A 15,999-nucleotide genomic window follows, 5' to 3' on the forward strand; every position below is an offset into this window, starting at 1 on the left:
GAAAAATCAGATGGAACAATTAGGGAATTATAAAAGGCATTCATGATTATGATTTTTTTGTAAGTTTTTTTTTTAATGATTTATTTATTTGCATTGATGAGTCTGTGTAAAGGTGCTGGATCCCCTGGAACTGGAATTACAGACAGTTATGAGCTGCTATGTGGGTGCTGGGAATTGAACCTAGGTCTTCTGGAAGAACAGCCAGTGGTCTTAACCACTGAGCCATCTCTCCAGCCCCTCATAATTATGATTTAATCAGTATTTAAATATTATTTTTTATAATTTATTTTACTTTTTGAGATAGGGTTTTTCTGGCAGTCCTGGAATTCACTTTGTAGACCAGGCTGGCCTCAAATTCAGAGATCTGCTGGTCTCTGCCTCCCTAATGCTGGGATTAAAGGTGTGTACCATACATTATTATTATTATTATTATTATTATTGGTTTTTTGAGACAGGGTTTCTCTGTGTAGCTTTGCACCTGTCCTGGAACTCACTCTGTAGACCAGGCTGGCCTCGAACTCCCAGAGATCCGCCTGCCTCTGCCTCTCAAGTGCTGGGATTAAAGGCGTGCCCCACTCCTGCCCGGCCACACATTATTTTTACTTATGTGTATCATCGTGTGTCTGTGCATGAGCATGTGGACATGAATGCAGGTACCTTAGAGGCCAGGAGAAGTCAGATCTCCCACAGTTTACCGGTTATTTATGTGGGTGCTGGGAACCAAATCTGGCTCCTCTCCAAGAGCAGTCAGTGAACCATCTCCCCATCAACACTATTTCTTTGGTACTGGGCACTGAACCCAGGGCCTTGCCCATGCCACTGACATATTTCCTCAGCCCCAGCTCTGTTTTCTTATGAAAAGATAAGAAGAATTGTATGTGCTATTTATGTGTTCCGTCCTGCAGCTGACAATCCCAGACCAATACGGCACGGGGCTCAAAAAGAATCAAGGTGTGTTGATGCACACCTTTATAATCCCGGCACTCAGGAGGCAGAGGCAGGCAGGTCTCTGTGAGTTCAAGGCCAGCCTGGTCTACAGAGTGAATTCCAGGACAGCCAGGGCTACATAGTAAGGCCCTGTCTCAAACAAACAAACAAACGAATCAAAAGATGGCAGTTTTATGTTTTATTTTTTATTTTTTTTAAATTTATTTATTTATTATATACACAAGAAGAGGGCACCAGATCTCATTACAGATGGTTGTGAGCTACCATGTGGGTGCTGAGAATTGAACTCAGGACCTCTGGAAGAGCAGTTAGTGCTCTTAACCTCTGAGCCATCTCTCCAGCCCCAAAAGATGGCAGTTTTAAGGGGATATAATCTAATCTCCTAGCCAGAGTAGAAGTCCCTTCAAGCTGAGTCTTAGAATTTAGAATTACATAAAATGACTGTGTTTGCTATTTCCACTGCACCAGGCAAGGATCCAAGCCAGTTTGTTGATAAAGATCCAATAGTATTTCTGTGAAATACTTCTCAGCAGCTATATGTTTGGACAATGACCTGGAAATATTCAGGCAGATCAGCAACACCCCCCACCCCAGGCTCTGTTCCCTTGTGGCCCCTGGGCTGACCGCTGAGGCCCACATTAACTTCTCTATGCCTCCATTTTTTCAACAGTAAAAAGGAAGATTTAGTCTAAGACAGACAAAGGTTATTCTCAAGGTTTAGGACAAAAGCTGTATCAATTTGGAACTAACAAAAGACAAGTAGTATCTGTGATGTTATTTATTTATTTATTTTTAATCTGTGATGTTATTTAAGGAAGGGCGTATTCTTGCTTCTATCTTCATCTCACTTAGCCCTGGTTACCTTGACTCCAGCCCCTCCTCAAGCCGTGTGTATGAGAGTCTCCCGGGTAACTATTGGCTCAAAACACTCGACCCTCATTAACTGTTGTAAGAACCTGACCAGGAGAGTTGCAGAGTACAGATCAGTTGTCTCAGAGAAACCAGACAGCAGAGAGGTTGGGACACTGGACAAGGCATTCATAATCAACATCTAAACAAAGCTGTTTCTCTATTTTTTTATTAGCTATACTGAAATCATTCATTTATAACCCACCCTTCAGATCCTTCTGGCCTGGGATATAAAAGGACCAAGAAGAACAAGGGAAAACATTGAATTATTCATCCTGAGTCCCTGTCTGGATACAGGAAGGGTCTCATTAGCTCCGAACATACACTCAAAAATGGGAATTTATCAAATTAACACATTAAATGCCACAAGTAAAACTTTCATGCATTACCCCTACTGCAGAAATTGTCAAGGAAGAAACCTGTTATCTTTTTATAGAAAACACATTATTATTTACAAAGTATAAAACGAGCATTTTCAGTTTTTCAGCAGCTGCCTCTTCACTGAGAAACCATTGAGTAAGGCCAGAGGTGGGTCAGAGCTAAGAGAGTATACCGCTCTTGCAGAGGACCCAGGTTCAAGTCTTGCACCAGTGTGGGTTGGCTTCAAACTGCTCATAACCCTAGCTCCAGCAGGATCTGATGCCTCTGGCCTCCTAGGGCACTTGTACCCATGCATATACCCACATGGGGGCATATACAAACCCACATAGTTAGAAAAGCAAAAACTAAATCTCTTTCGTTTTGTTTTGTTTTGGAGACAGGGTTTCTCTGTGTAGTTTTGCACCTTTCCTGGAACTCACTCTGTAGCCCGGGCTGGCCTTGAACTCACAGAGATCCGCCTGGCTCTGCCTCCTGAGTGCTGAGTTTAAAGGTATGCGCCACCACCACCACCACCTGGCTGCAATAACTAAATCTTAAACATGGAAGAAATCACTAGATACCTATACTGTTGCCTGGAGACCAAGTTTTCCTTACCTACTCCTAACATCTGAAACTGGACAACTAAGCAAAGAACATGGATTCTTTGTGGCAGCATCCCACTGAAATGAAAGCACTCTCCTCTTCCCGTGAGAGGCTGGACCAGGGCTTTGCACATGTTAGTTGGGCATGCTACCGCAAACTTCATCCCTAGTGCATCCTTTCTTTGTTTTGTTTTGAGAGGGGGTTCACTATGTAGCCCTGGTTGATCAGGTTGACCTCGACAGGGATCCTGCCTCTGCCTCCTGGGTGCTGGGATTAAAAGTGTGCACCACCACACCTGGCCCTGGCTCTCCTAATTCTGTTCCTTAAAGGAGTACGACACAGAGAAGAAACAAGTCTTTCTAACTATAGGCACTTTTCCCTAACCTAATGGTACAGAATATATACTGTTTTTTTTTTGTGAGTTTTTTTAATTAATTTATTTTTATTTTACGTGCCTTGGTGTTTTGCCATGGGTGTCAGGCCCCCTGGAACTGGAGTTACAATCAGTTGTGAGCTGCCGTGTGGGTGCTGGGAGTTGAACTCGGGTCCTCTGGAAGAGCAGTTAATACTTTTAACCATTGGGCCATCTCTCCAGCCCCACATACTTTGAATTTCTAATGTATAATCTTCCAGTAGCGTCAGATGCCTCACCCAGAAAGGAAATGACACAGAAAGAGAAAGTTCATCTAATATTTTCTTCCTTCCAGTAAAACGGTAAACGGCTCTCAAGCTGGACCCGGGAATACAAGGGCTAGAGCAGCAGTGCACTGTATCAGCCCAAGCATCGAGGACGGGATCACAGGATTACGGGGCTTGATAAATAGGGAAGAGGATATTTATAGCCAGCAGGGTTCTCCCGAAAGGTACAAAGTAAGAGGATTTAAGAGGCTAGATGAAAGAGAGCTGAGTAACTCCACCCTGTACTTGTACGTCTCCATGCCAGGCTTTAAGTGTCAAATGAAAAGATGCATTCATTAAAAGTTAATTTATGATGAGGATGGGTTCTACTGCATAAAGACAATGAAATTCATTTTTACAGTGTAATTTGGATCCAAACAACCATTCATTCAACTGCCATTAACACCTATAATGTTCTCCAAGCAGAAAAGTGAGCAAGAGAATGAGCTCTAGGTAGGATTTATACTCCTAGGACACTGAATGCAGGTAGTGAGAAACAAGAACTCCAGTCAACTGTATGCATATGTGGCCAGCTTGGGCATGTACAAGTAAGTTTTCTGTACTCGGTGGGGGAGCGGGGGAGGGGGGCAGAAGCACTCTGACTCAGGCACAAAACATTTAAACAAACTTTTCTACAACCAGATCACGAAGAGGTGTTATGGACTATATAGTTTATTTATTTGTTTGTTTGTTTTTTTAAGATAGATCTCTCATGTAACCCTGGGTGTCCTGGAACTTACTCTGTAGCCCAGGCTGGCCTGCTTCTGCCTTCCAATGCTGGAATTAAAGGTGTACACCACCACACCTGGCTTGGACCACAGAAATTTATCTGCCTCAAAATCTGTTTAAACTCAACTCATGGCAAAGGCATGGTGCTCTGACCCCAAAAGACACAAACTAGGTCATTCAAAGAAACCAAAGTGGGGGAGAGGCGTTAGAGGAATGTGCTGAACTATGGAAAACATGTTTAGCCGCGAGGAACAGCTAAAGTTTAAGTACAAAGCTGTCTAGCACATGCACTGCCTAACTGGCTTAACTGGACAGATTTCCACTTCATTTCACCTCTTAACAGGATCCTATTGATGTGAAAGGGAGAACCTCAAATTCTGTCTTCTTTTTTGCAATTATTTTTTAAAACTGTATTTGTTTACTTATTTCATGTGTGTGCATGGGTATGTGCTTAGTACAAAGTGCTTGTGCAAGTCAGCAGAAAGGTAGTGTGAATGAGTGCACTCCTTCCACTATATGGGTCCCGGGATCCAACAGCGGTCTGAGGCTAGCCCCTTTACCTACTGAGCCATCTCATCAGCATTCACACCTGTTTTCTTTCTCATCATCTTTCTACTAAACAGAGACAAAGATTGCTCCTCCTCAGGAGTCAGCCCCTCGCAGCAGAGGCCTGATGAAAAGGGGGCTGCCTCTAACTTCAGACTGGACTCAGCGGCCCCGTGACAGAAACCCTCCCCAGGATTTCATGTGGAAAATGAGCACAGTGATCAATCTGATGAGAAACACTAAGATCATTAAACAAGGTGATGTTGTAGGGCAAGGCACACAGAAGCCACTCAAAATAATGGTTGAAAAATTTGTTTTTAAATGTATAGAGCTTGGGATAAACACTGCCAGTCGTGTGTGTGTGTGTGTGTGTGTGTGTGTGTGTGTGTGTGTGTGTGTGTGTGTGTGTGGTGGGGATTATGTGTGCATACACTAGGGACTAGCTGGGCTTGGTGTGCTCACCTGTAATAACCCCAGCACTCAGGAGGCAGAGGGGATCTTTGTGAGTTTGAAGCTAGCCTGGTCTACATAGTGAGTTCCAGGACAGCCATGGCTATGTAGAGACCCTATTCCCCAAAACAAATTAATTAATCAAAACAAAAACAAAAACAAAAAAAGAAACAGCCAGATAGTGATGGCACACGCCTTTAATCCCAGCACTCAGCAGGCAGAGTCAGGTGGATCTCTGTGAGTTAGAAGCCAGTCTAGTTACAAAGTGAGTTCCAGGACAGCTAAGGCTACACAGAGAAACCCTGTCTTGAAGAAAACAAACACACAAACAAACAAACAAACAAACACACCAAAAATCAAACACTAGAGATTGAACCTTGAACATCCTAGGCGAGAACACTACCAGTGAAGTATGTTCCCATCCTTCTCAAAACTTTTTTATTTTAGGAAAGGACTCACTTGTCTAGGCTGAAGTTAAACTCAGTCTTTCCTTATCAAGCTTCACAGAGCTAACATTACAGGAATGGTCCACCAGAGTGGCCATGAGTGTATTTTCTCTCTTTAAAGAAAAACATTTTGGGAGGAGAGGAAGGGGGGATCTGTGGGTGGTATGTGGAGTAGAAAATTTCTTAATAAAGAAAAATAAAAGAAAAACATTTATCTTATGTGTATGTTTGTAAGCCTGAGTATATGGATGGGCACCACATGTGTGCATGAAGCTGCAGAGGTCAGAAGAGGGTGTCCGTACCCTTGGAACTAGAGTTAGAGGTGTCTGTGTGCTGTGGTGTGTCTGTGTGTGCTGTGGTGTGTCTGTGTGTGCTGTGTGTCTGTGTGCTGTGGTATGTCTGTGTGCTGCTGTGGTGTGTCTGTGTGTGCTGTGGTGTGTCTGTGTGTGCTGTGGTGTGTCTGTGTGTGCTGTGGTGTGTCTGTGTGTGCTGTGGTGTGTCTGTGTGTGCTGTGGTGTGTCTGTGTGCTGTGGTGTGTCTGTGTGTGCTGTGGTGTGTCTGTGTGCTGTGGTGTGTCTGTGTGCTGTGGTGTGTCTGTGTGTACTGCTGTGGTATGTCTGTGTGTGCTGTGGTGTGTCTGTGTGCTGTGGTGTGTCTGTGTGCTGTGGTGTGTCTGTGTGTACTGTGGTGTGTCTGTGTCTGTGGTGTGTCTGTGTGCTGTGGTGTGTCTGTGTGTGCTGTGGTGTGTCTGTGTGTACTGTGGTGTGTGTGTGTGCTGTGGTGTGTCTGTGTGCTGTGGTGTGTCTGTGTGCTGTGGTGTGTCTGTGTGTGCTGTGGTGTGTCTGTGTCTGTGGTGTGTCTGTGTGCTGTGGTGTGTCTGTGTGTGCTGTGGTGTGTCTGTGTGTGCTGTGGTGTGTCTGTGTGTGCTGTGGTGTGTCTGTGTCTGTGGTGTGTCTGTGCTGCTGTGGTGTGTCTGTGTGTGCTGTGGTGTGTCTGTGTGTGCTGTGGTGTGTCTGTGTGTGCTGTGGTGTGTCTGTGTGTGCTGTGGTGTGTCTGTGTGTGCTGTGGTGTGTCTGTGTCTGTGGTGTGTCTGTGTGCTGTGGTGTGTCTGTGTGTGCTGTGGTATGTCTGTGTGTGCTGTGGTGTGTCTGTGTGTACTGTGGTGTGTCTGTGTGTACTGCTGTGGTATGTCTGTGTGTGCTGTGGTGTGTCTGTGTGCTGTGGTGTGTCTGTGCTGCTGTGGTGTGTCTGTGTGTGCTGTGGTGTGTCTGTGTGTGCTGTGGTGTGTCTGTGTGTACTGTGGTGTGTCTGTGTGCTGTGGTGTGTCTGTGTGTACTGCTGTGGTGTGTCTGTGTGTACTGCTGTGGTGTGTCTGTGTGTGCTGTGGTGTGTCTGTGTGCTGTGGTGTGTCTGTGTGTGTGCTGTGGTGTGTCTGTGTGTGCTGTGGTGTGTCTGTGTGTACTGTGGTATGTCTGTGTGTACTGTGGTGTGTCTGTGTGTACTGTGGTGTGTCTGTGTGTACTGCTGTGGTATGTCTGTGTGTGCTGTGGTGTGTCTGTGTGCTGTGGTGTGTCTGTGTGTGCTGTGGTGTGTCTGTGCTGCTGTGGTGTGTCTGTGTGTGCTGTGGTGTGTCTGTGTGCTGTGGTGTGTCTGTGTGTGCTGTGGTGTGTCTGTGTGTGTGCTGTGGTGTGTGTGCTGTGGTGTGTCTGTGTGTGCTGTGGTGTGTCTGTGTGTACTGTGGTGTGTCTGTGTGCTGTGGTGTGTCTGTGTGCTGTGGTGTGTCTGTGTGTGCTGTGGTGTGTCTGTGTACTGTGGTGTGTCTGTGTGTGCTGTGGTGTGTCTGTGTGTGTGCTGTGGTGTGTCTGTGTGTGCTGTGGTGTGTCTGTGTGTACTGCTGTGGTGTGTCTGTGTGTACTGCTGTGGTGTGTCTGTGTGTACTGTGGTGTGTCTGTGTACTGTGGTGTGTCTGTGTGTGCTGTGGTGTGTCTGTGTGCTGTGGTGTGTCTGTGTGTACTGTGGTGTGTCTGTGTACTGTGGTGTGTCTGTGTGTGCTGTGGTGTGTCTGTGTGTGTGGTATGTCTGTGTGTACTGTGGTGTGTCTGTGTGTACTGTGGTGTGTCTGTGTGTACTGCTGTGGTATGTCTGTGTGTGCTGTGGTGTGTCTGTGTGTGTGGTATGTCTGTGTGTGCTGTGGTGTGTCTGTGTGTGCTGTGGTGTGTCTGTGTGCTGTGGTGTGTCTGTGTGCTGTGGTGTGTCTGTGTGCTGTGGTGTGTCTGTGTGTACTGCTGTGGTATGTCTGTGTGTGCTGTGGTGTGTCTGTGTGCTGTGGTGTGTCTGTGTGCTGTGGTGTGTCTGTGTGTACTGTGGTGTGTCTGTGTCTGTGGTGTGTCTGTGTGCTGTGGTGTGTCTGTGTGTGCTGTGGTGTGTCTGTGTGCTGTGGTGTGTCTGTGTGCTGTGGTGTGTCTGTGTGTGCTGTGGTGTGTCTGTGTCTGTGGTGTGTCTGTGTGCTGTGGTGTGTCTGTGTGTGCTGTGATGTGTCTGTGTGTGCTGTGGTGTGTCTGTGTCTGTGGTGTGTCTGTGCTGCTGTGGTGTGTCTGTGTGTGCTGTGGTGTGTCTGTGTGTGCTGTGGTGTGTCTGTGTCTGTGGTGTGTCTGTGTGCTGTGGTGTGTCTGTGTGTGCTGTGGTGTGTCTGTGTGTGCTGTGGTGTGTCTGTGTGTGCTGTGGTGTGTCTGTGTGTACTGCTGTGGTGTGTCTGTGTGTACTGCTGTGGTGTGTCTGTGTGTGCTGTGGTGTGTCTGTGTGCTGTGGTGTGTCTGTGTGTGTGCTGTGGTGTGTCTGTGTGTGCTGTGGTGTGTCTGTGTGTACTGTGGTATGTCTGTGTGTACTGTGGTGTGTCTGTGTGTACTGTGGTGTGTCTGTGTGTACTGCTGTGGTATGTCTGTGTGTGCTGTGGTGTGTCTGTGTGTACTGTGGTGTGTCTGTGTGTACTGCTGTGGTATGTCTGTGTGTGCTGTGGTGTGTCTGTGTGCTGTGGTGTGTCTGTGCTGCTGTGGTGTGTCTGTGTGTGCTGTGGTGTGTCTGTGTGTGCTGTGGTGTGTCTGTGTGTACTGTGGTGTGTCTGTGTGCTGTGGTGTGTCTGTGTGTACTGCTGTGGTGTGTCTGTGTGTACTGCTGTGGTGTGTCTGTGTGTGCTGTGGTGTGTCTGTGTGCTGTGGTGTGTCTGTGTGTGTGCTGTGGTGTGTCTGTGTGTGCTGTGGTGTGTCTGTGTGTACTGTGGTATGTCTGTGTGTACTGTGGTGTGTCTGTGTGTACTGTGGTGTGTCTGTGTGTACTGCTGTGGTATGTCTGTGTGTGCTGTGGTGTGTCTGTGTGCTGTGGTGTGTCTGTGTGTGCTGTGGTGTGTCTGTGCTGCTGTGGTGTGTCTGTGTGTGCTGTGGTGTGTCTGTGTGCTGTGGTGTGTCTGTGTGTACTGTGGTGTGTCTGTGTACTGTGGTGTGTCTGTGTGTGCTGTGGTGTGTCTGTGTGTGTGGTGTGTCTGTGTGTACTGTGGTGTGTCTGTGTACTGTGGTGTGTCTGTGTGTGCTGTGGTGTGTCTGTGTGCTGTGGTGTGTCTGTGTGTACTGTGGTGTGTCTGTGTACTGTGGTGTGTCTGTGTGTGCTGTGGTGTGTCTGTGTGTGTGGTATGTCTGTGTGTACTGTGGTGTGTCTGTGTGTACTGTGGTGTGTCTGTGTGTACTGCTGTGGTATGTCTGTGTGTGCTGTGGTGTGTCTGTGTGTGTGGTATGTCTGTGTGTACTGTGGTGTGTCTGTGTGTACTGTGGTGTGTCTGTGTGTACTGCTGTGGTATGTCTGTGTGTGCTGTGGTGTGTCTGTGTGTGTGGTATGTCTGTGTGTACTGTGGTGTGTCTGTGTGTACTGTGGTGTGTCTGTGTGTACTGCTGTGGTATGTCTGTGTGTGCTGTGGTGTGTCTGTGTGCTGTGGTGTGTCTGTGTGTGCTGTGGTGTGTCTGTGTGTGCTGTGGTGTGTCTGTGTACTGTGGTGTGTCTGTGTGCTGTGGTGTGTCTGTGTGTGCTGTGGTGTGTCTGTGTGCTGTGGTGTGTCTGTGTGTACTGCTGTGGTGTGTCTGTGTCTGTGGTGTGTCTGTGTGCTGTGGTGTGTCTGTGTGTGCTGTGGTGTGTCTGTGTGTGCTGTGGTGTGTCTGTGTCTGTGGTGTGTCTGTGTGCTGTGGTGTGTCTGTGTGTACTGTGGTGTGTCTGTGTGCTGTGGTGTGTCTGTGTGTGCTGTGGTGTGTCTGTGTGCTGTGGTGTGTCTGTGTGTGCTGTGGTGTGTCTGTGTGCTGTGGTGTGTCTGTGTGTGCTGTGGTGTGTCTGTGTGCTGTGGTGTGTCTGTGTGCTGTGGTGTGTCTGTGTGTGCTGTGGTGTGTCTGTGTGTGCTGTGGTGTGTCTGTGTGTGCTGTGGTGTGTCTGTGTGTGCTGTGGTGTGTCTGTGTGCTGTGGTATGTCTGTGTGCTGCTGTTGGGTGGCTGGGTTCTGGGAACTGAACCTGGATCCTCTGAGAGAATGGTGAGCTCTCTTTAACTATTGAGCTGTCTCTCCAGCTCATTTTCTTTTCTTTTTCCATTTCCTTTTTCTTATCATTATTATTATTGGGTTTTGGAGACAGGGTTTCTCTGTGTAGCTCTGGCTGTTCTGGAACTTGCTCTGTAGACCAGGCTGGCCTCGAACTCAAGAAATCCACTTGCCTCTGCCTCTCAAGTTCTGGAATAAAGGGATGCACCACCACCGGGCTTTTATTTGTTCAATTTATGTGTGTGACTGTTTTGCCTGCACGTGCGCAGTGCACCACCTACCTGCTGAGCCCTCTCCAGCTCCTTTTTAAAAACTGTGTTTTTTTCACTTACTATTTCTGACCCCAAAACATAAATATGGCAACACTCATCAAAAGTTGTACGTGTAGCCGGGCCGTGGTGGCGCACGCCTTTAATCCCAGCACTCAGGAGGCAGAGCCAGGCGGATCTCTGTGAGTTCCAGGCCAGCCTGGTCTCCAAAGCGAGTTCCAGGAAAGGCGCAAAGCTACACAGAGAAACCCTGTCTCGAAAAAAAAACAAAAAACAAACAAACAAAAAAAGTCGTACGTGTATAATAATTACACATAAGTAGGAAGTAGACCATAAATAATTACTGAATTGAGTTCATGGTAAATAACAGTGATTAGTATGTGCCAAATTACCATCATCTTGTATCTTATCAAGAATGGTAGAGCACTTGCCTAGAATCCTCCAGTGAGGGGCTGGAGAGACAGCTCTGCAGTTTAGAGCACTGGTTGCTCTTTTTTTTTTTTTTTTTTTTTTTTTGGATTGATTGATTGATTGATTGATTGATTATGTATACACTGTTCTGTCTGGAGGCCAGAAGAGGGCACCAGATCTCATTATAGATGATTGTGAACCACCACCTGGTTGCTGGGAATTGAACCCAGGTCCTCCGGAAGAGCAGCCAATGCTCTTAACCCCTGAGCCATCTCTCCAGCCTCTGTTGCTCTTTCTTGTAGAGGACCTGGGGTCCATTCCCAGCAGACAGATGGTGACTTAGAACATTCATAATGCTAGTTCCAGGGACTCCAACACCCTCTTCTGGCATGCAAAAACACTTATACATATAAAATAAATCTAAAAGAATGTGATTCTAAGACCAGGGTAAAACAACTGACCCTAAATGTTCAGGGAAGCTCAGAATGTTTTTTGTTTCAGTCACCCAAATTTATAAAGAGAGAAAAAAATTGGTCACAGCTGAAATTTTAAACGCTCACTTTCTTTTCTTTTCCTTCCTTCCTTCCTTCCTTCCTTCCTTCCTTCCTTCCTTCCTTCCTTCTTTCTTTCTTTCTTTCTTTCTTTCTTTCTTCTTTTTTTTTTTTTTTTTTTTTTTTGAGACAGGGTTTCACTATGCAAACCAGGCTGGCCTCGAACTCATAGAGATCTGCCTGCCTCCCAAGTGTTGGGATTAAAGGGGTGTGACATTATGCCCAGCACAGCTCACTTTTCAATTGTACGGTTAACCACAGGACTCGTGGGATACTATATGAGACACATTTAACCATGACATTGACCGTTTAAACTCAGTGTTCTACTTCCAGTTCTAAGAATAACTTACATTTTTGAAGAAAAAAAAATGGATTTGTAAAATCAGATAATCTCAACTAATTTGTCCTAGTTTCTTTCTTCTTCCTTTCTTTTTCTTTTTTCCAGATGGAGGGGTCTTACAATATAGCCCCGGCAAGCCTGAAACTCACTATGTAGACCAGGTTGGCCTCTAGTTCAGATAACCACCTGCTTCTGCCTCTCAAGTGCTGGGACTAAAGGTGTGTGTCACCACATCCCACAATCCTAGTTTCTTATTGTTTACTTTTAAAAAATCTGTTTGGGGCTAGAGAGATGGCTCAGTAGTTAAGAGCACTTGTTACCCCTGCAGAGGACCTGGGTTCAGCTCCTAGCACCTATGGTCATTCACAGCCATAACTCCAGGGCTAGGGGATCCGACGCTCTCTTCTGACCTCTGAGGTTAGCAAAAATACATGGTACACATACATGCATGCAGGCAAAATACACACCAAATAAAATGAATAACTCCAATAAAAAGTTTTAAATATGTTTTGGAGCTGGAGAAATAGCTCAGTGGTTAAGAGCACTTGTTGCTTCTGCAGAGGACCTGGGTTTCACTCCCAGCATCCACAGGGCAGCTCACAACCATCTATAACTCCAGTTCCAAAGGATCTGAAGCCTTTTTCTGATTTCTGAAGGCATCACAAACTCATGCAGTACATATATACACATGCAGGCAAAATATTCACACATAGAAAATAAAATAAATAATAAAAAAGCACTTGTTGCTCTTATAGAAGACTGGGTTCGGTTCTCAACACCAACACAGTGGCTCACAACTGACTGTAGCTCCAGGGGATCCAACATCCTCTTCTGATCTCCTTGGGTACCAGGCATGCCCAGAGTGAACATACATGCTCTCAGGCAAAACACTAAGACATGCTGGGTGGTGGTGGTGGTGGTGCAGCCTTTAATCCCAGCACTCGGGAGGCAGAGCCAGGTGGATCTCTGTGAGTTCGAGGCCAAGCCTGGTCTACAAAGCAAGTTCTAGGAAAGGCGCAAAGCTACACAAAGAAACCCTGTCTCGAAAAGAAACAAAACAAAACAACAAACAAAAAAAACCAAACCAAACCAAACAAAACACTAAGACACATAAATTTTTTAAAATTTAATTTTGAGTATTGACTACTTTAGTGGTATCTAACAATGTTATACTCGCATGGCCAATTTGTTATACACTTACATATAGTGCCAATTTGCACCTAGAAACATGACCAGTGGTTCACTTATTATGACCTATAATTATTAATATATTAATTAAATAATAATTAAACAGTCATGAAATCATACAGCCCACTCAATTGATAACCTGAAGAAAGTTAGACAACTCTCCTGTTTCTTATTCAGAACACGTCTCATTTGCTCTTGGTTTGGCTTGTGACTCTTTCTTTAAAGGATGGCAACTGGGGCAAGGTCTCTCTCTAGCTGAGGCTGACCTGGAACTAACTGTAGCCCAGGATGGCCTCTTAACTCATGGTGATCCTCTTAACTGAGCATCTAGAGTACTGGAATTACATGCATGACCCATCACACCCAGCCTGGCATGCCTTTTTAATTGCAGTTCTAATTATTTTCATTAATTTTATTTTATTATTATTTTTTAAAGATTTATTTATTTATTATGTATACAGTGTTCTGTTTGCATGTATCCCTGCAGGCCAGAAGAGGGAGCCAGATCTCATTACAGATGGTTGGGAGCCACCATATGGGTGCTGGGAATTGAACTCAGGACCTCTGGAAGAACACTGGAAGAACAGGCAGTGTTCTTAACCTCTGAGCCATCTCTCCAGCCCTATTTTCATTAATTTTAAAATAACCTGTTTATTATGAGACAGTCTCATGTAGCCCAGGCTAGCCTTGAATTCTTGATCCTCTTCCTTCTGCCTCCTGAGGGCTGAGGTTGTAAGTGTGAGCCGCCGTGGCCACTTTCTCAAATCCATTTGTTTTCTACGTAAATATTTATATCTGTACTCATTTGTTAAGATAAACTTAGCCTTTAAATGGACAGCTCATTTATAAATAATAGAAAGAAAACACTTGTTAAAATCTGTTTAGCCTGAGGTTAGAAATAACTGTAACTGTAACAAGTGTGAACTGTGATTGACAACCTTAGATTAAATAATTCTACTTAACAATCTGACAACAAAATTTATTTATTTATTTTTGGTTAAAATTCACTGTTCAATAATTTGACCATGAGTTTGAGGCCAGCCTGGTCTACAGAGCTAGTTCTAGGACAGTCAAAGCTATATACACAAAGAAACCCAGTCTCAAAAAAACAAAACAAACAAACAAAACTGACCAAAAGTAGATGCGTAATTCTCCTCCTGGACATCTATTTTTTTCTTTTTTTGAGACCAGGTGTCGGTATCCCTAGCTGGCCTAGAAATCACCATGTAGCCCTTGAACTTCTGATCCTTCTGCTTCCATCTCTGGAGTGCTGAGATAGGCAGGTACAATCACATTCTGTTTTACGCAGGGCTTCATGCCTGCTAAGCAAACCTCGATCAACTGAGCTATATCCTAGCTTTTTCTTCTTAAGTCAACAGAAGTAGTTCAAGATTTTCACAAAAATACTGAGGGGTAGGGGGAAAGCAACGGTAACTGGTTCATACCAGTCAGTAAGCCAACCAACCAACCTGCTCTAAATGCCTTAAAATCTAGTTCTCCTCGACTAGCTCTAAAATATTCATTTCTCCTAAATATTAGTTTTACTCTCCATTTACCACATACAAATCAACAAGGAGGGCTGGATAGATGCTCAGCAGTACTGACGTTCTTCCTGAGGAACAGTGTTGACGTCCCAGCATCCACGTGGTGGCTCACAGCCATCTATAACTCCAATTCCAGGCAACCAAAGCCCTGTTCTGGCTTCTGCAGGCACCAGGCACACACGTGGTACAAAAACATATGCAGGCTAAACACCCATACACATTACATAAAATAATAATTTAAAATATCAACAAGGAACTGAGCATCGCCGGTTAAATCTGTCACATACTGTAACTTACAATTTGGAAAAGCCTTAATTACGGCTAATGGAGAAAAGGCTTGCTTCAAACTGATGCTCAGTCTATAGTTTCTCATTCTTTTTAGTTTGAGGGGCCTAACTGGAACGAAAACCTTTCCTGTGGCCACATGCAAAAGGGCGCTGCAACAAGTTTGAAGGAAATGCTACGACACGGGAGGCTAATTTGCTTCTATCAACATGGAATAAATATGGGAAGAAAAATCGCTCATCAACAACCATTAGACCTTGCAGAACTTTCGGCGAATTAAGTTGGGACTGCAGGCGCGTACCCACCACAGAGACGTGAAATCAGGCATCCATTCCCAGCGGTACCGCTTTTTGTCCGGGGACTTACTCCCGGCACACCTCACTCAGAGACGCGAGCATCCAGGAAAGCTAGGTTACATCTCCCTGGTGCCGCCAGGGTGATCTCAAAGACCGCAGCACCGCGCCTCTCCCACTTCTGGCTGGGTTTCAGACGGACTCCACAGTCCCGAGGAGCCGAGAGGTCGACTCCGCAGGAAGATCTAAGCCTGTGTGCCTGGCCTGATCTCTGCAGCTCCCCGGAGCCGCCCTCATCCCAGTACCCAGAATGATGATGGAGCCCAGGCTTCTCCCCCGCCAGCCAAGCACTCCGCAAGTCACTTCCCCAAGCCTCTGACCCACCGCAAATCCCTCCTTCCTCCCCAGGCCTAGGCCTCCCTCCAGGGCCCACCTTTGGGGTTCCCCCTTCATTCCCGAAACCGATCTAGAACCCTAGAGAGCAAGGCGAGCGCCATCCCACGTCCCCCTTGGCTTTAAGCGCAGCGCCCCGCCCTGGGCCTGGGGACAGGAGAGGGGGGTGACTGGCCAGCTCCAGAGGGACCAGGGGGCCCCCACACTCACCATCCTCAAGCCGAGTCCCTCCTCCTCCTCCTCCGCCTCCGCCTCCTCCTCCTTCTGCCTCCCCCGTTACCAGGGGTAACTGCTGCGGCGCCGCCCCTGACGTCCCTGGCACGCAGCGGAGGAGCGGAGCAGCGGGATGGGGCGGGGTTCTGCTCCTCTTTACCCAAAGTGCGCAAGCGCACCAAAGCGCCCGCCCACTGCGCAGGCGGTCTTGGGAGTGGCGGAAGGCTGGGGCGGGCTGGCGTGCGACCCAGAGGGAGGGGCAACATCGCCCACG

At 46.4% G+C, this 15,999-nt stretch overlaps 2 protein-coding genes across 3 annotated transcripts in view; one reads left to right on the forward strand and one right to left on the reverse strand.

Annotated features, from left to right (window-relative positions):
• Arl3 (ARF like GTPase 3) overlaps nucleotides 1-15,877 on the reverse strand; it is a 54,317-nt gene extending 38,440 nt beyond the window's left edge. The window contains exon 1 of one of the 2 annotated variants that reach the window (XM_042264781.2): nucleotides 15,723-15,877. In XM_042264781.2, coding sequence (XP_042120715.2) covers nucleotides 15,723-15,725 — 3 coding nt within the window. In that variant the 5' untranslated portion in view covers nucleotides 15,726-15,877. The remainder of the gene's footprint in view (nucleotides 1-15,722) is intronic. The other variant, XM_006983337.4, reaches the window with a different exon arrangement.
• The window catches only part of As3mt (arsenite methyltransferase), a 200,719-nt gene that overhangs the window by 5,176 nt on the left and 179,544 nt on the right, over nucleotides 1-15,999 (forward strand). The gene's annotated exons all lie outside the window — the stretch shown is intronic.

This window comes from Peromyscus maniculatus, chromosome 1 (genome assembly GCF_049852395.1).
Source record: "Peromyscus maniculatus bairdii isolate BWxNUB_F1_BW_parent chromosome 1, HU_Pman_BW_mat_3.1, whole genome shotgun sequence".
NCBI classification, from domain to species: domain Eukaryota; kingdom Metazoa; phylum Chordata; class Mammalia; order Rodentia; family Cricetidae; genus Peromyscus; species Peromyscus maniculatus.